This window comes from Rhinopithecus bieti, unplaced genomic scaffold (genome assembly GCF_001698545.2).
Source record: "Rhinopithecus bieti isolate Rb0 unplaced genomic scaffold, ASM169854v2 scaffold_18921, whole genome shotgun sequence".
In the NCBI taxonomy this organism is placed as follows: Eukaryota; Metazoa; Chordata; class Mammalia; order Primates; family Cercopithecidae; genus Rhinopithecus; species Rhinopithecus bieti.
Window position 1 is genome coordinate 3,312,228 of NW_016810178.1, and position 2,073 is coordinate 3,314,300.

The 2,073-nt window shown below is 35.5% G+C and overlaps 1 protein-coding gene across 1 annotated transcript in view; it reads right to left on the reverse strand.

The window, feature by feature from the left end:
• The window catches only part of PKHD1L1 (PKHD1 like 1), a 168,107-nt gene that overhangs the window by 73,816 nt on the left and 92,218 nt on the right, over nucleotides 1-2,073 (reverse strand). The window contains 1 exon segment of the mRNA XM_017891546.1: nucleotides 1,617-1,746. Within this exon segment, the coding sequence (XP_017747035.1) occupies nucleotides 1,617-1,746 (130 nt within the window).

Here is a 2,073-nt window from a genome sequence, read left to right on the forward strand (position 1 = left end):
CTTGAGCAGTCTGTCCCTTCTCAGATCTCAACCTCCGTGTTGGGAGATCCACTGCTCTCTTCAAAGCTGTCAGACAGAGTCGTTTGCATCTGCAGAGGTTCTGCTGCTTTTTTGTTGTTGTTATTTATCTGTGCCCTGTCCCCAGAGGTGGAGTCTACAGAGACAGGCAGGTTTCCTTGAGCTGCTGTGAGCTCCACCCAGTTCGAGCTTCCCAGCGGCTTTGTTTCCCTACTTAAGCCTCAGCAATGGCGGGCGCCCCTCCCCTAGCCTCGCTGCTGCCTTGCGGTTAGATCGCAGACTGCTGTGTTAGCAATGAGGGAGGCTCCATGGGCGTGGGACCCTCCCGGCCAGGTGTGGGATATATTCTCCTGGTGTGCCCGTTTGCTTAAAGCGCAGTATGAAGGCATTTTCTTAACCACTGACTTTTGAGGGCATTTTCTTAACCACTGTCTTTGCAAACTATCAAATAGGATTTATCAATGACACAGTGAACAATTAGATTTGGTGGGAAACTCCTTAAATCTTGTTTCTGAAAATTAAATAGCCCCATTCTAAACCCTAAACCTACCCTTTCATTTCATACAAAAAACCATAAATGCCGATTTTCTATTCTGTTAGTAAACCCTGTCATTTTCCTGCTTTTTTATTTTGCCTTTATATAATTAAAATTTCTTCCAAGGGCAGAACAAAATGAGCACTAAAGCTAAGTATATATTTAATTCTTCCTAATGACTGCAAGTCTATTTTTAATATGGAATACGGCAAACTCAAAATGCCACCTTGAATTTTAAGTTTAAGTTGAATCATGGCCTTAATAAAATTTAGCTGTTTCTTATCATAAGTCACTGTTTGTTTCCTAATAATCACAACCATATTCAATTTTACTATTATCTATAATTTGAACAATAAAGCAAAAATAATGCTTCTCTTGCCCCTACCCCCATGATGCTTGGTGGTATTATGTTAATTTTCTTTCTTTTATGTTTTATTTGCTAAAATATGTAATTAAACAGAAATTAAGGGTCATAGTTTCAGTTCTAAAATAACAGGCACCTAAAAGGTTATGTGAATCATCACTTTTTGTATAATGATTTCTTGTCTTTTATTTAGTCATTACTAACAATTTTGCTCCATGGGAGCCACTGCTAAGGCTGTAAGATAAGAGAGTTCACTGGCTGCTTTCAAACATGTTCTTTAGTGACTCACACTAAGAAGCTCATTTACATTTTTGCATTCATTAAGGTATTTATTTAAAACTCTAAGATATTTCCCAATGACTTTTAGTAGTCAAATGCTTCTTTTCTCCAAATAGATTCTTACATGGGAGCCCAACCATGTAAAACATACATTTTACTAGGACATAGTTATTTTATAAGTTCAAATTTGTATTCTTTCTTATTGTAAATCTATCAATTATAATGCAATACAAATGTGATCAACCTAATGTTAACACTTGGCAAATCTGTATTTGGCTGTTCATGTTTCTTTATTAGAGTTTTCAAGTTTAAACCAAATAGTCATGCACCATGTGAATTGTCTCTCTTTATAAAGGACAAATTATAAAGGCAAAGATTTCTTTTCTAAATACGTATCATTAAGCCCAGAAGACATCATACCTGTGTCCTGTGCTTGCAATTACAATGTTATCTCCTGGCTTCCATGTTACTGCTTCTTGTAAAATTAAAATTCTTTCCCCTGCCTTTGCAGTACGAGCCAAGTGAGTCCAGATCACAGGAACAGGCACACCTAGAACCAACGTACACACTGAGTATTTCTTTACATGTGTTTGATTGGTTATTAAGAACTTTATGCATTTTAATCTTTTCCTAAATTGAATCAATGTTGGAAAGGTTCATTTTGCCTTAGCATTTCATACATTTCTCCAAGAAGAAATATATAGAATGCTTAATTTATAAAAGTAACAATTGTGTTTGTAATAACATGCATATGACTATAAAACTTTTCAAAAATATTCTTCTGCAATGATATACCCTATTTATAACCATCTTTTTTTTTTTTTTTTTTTTTTTTTTTTTTTTTTTTTAGGGGGACAACATGTAAATGGGTGGTGAC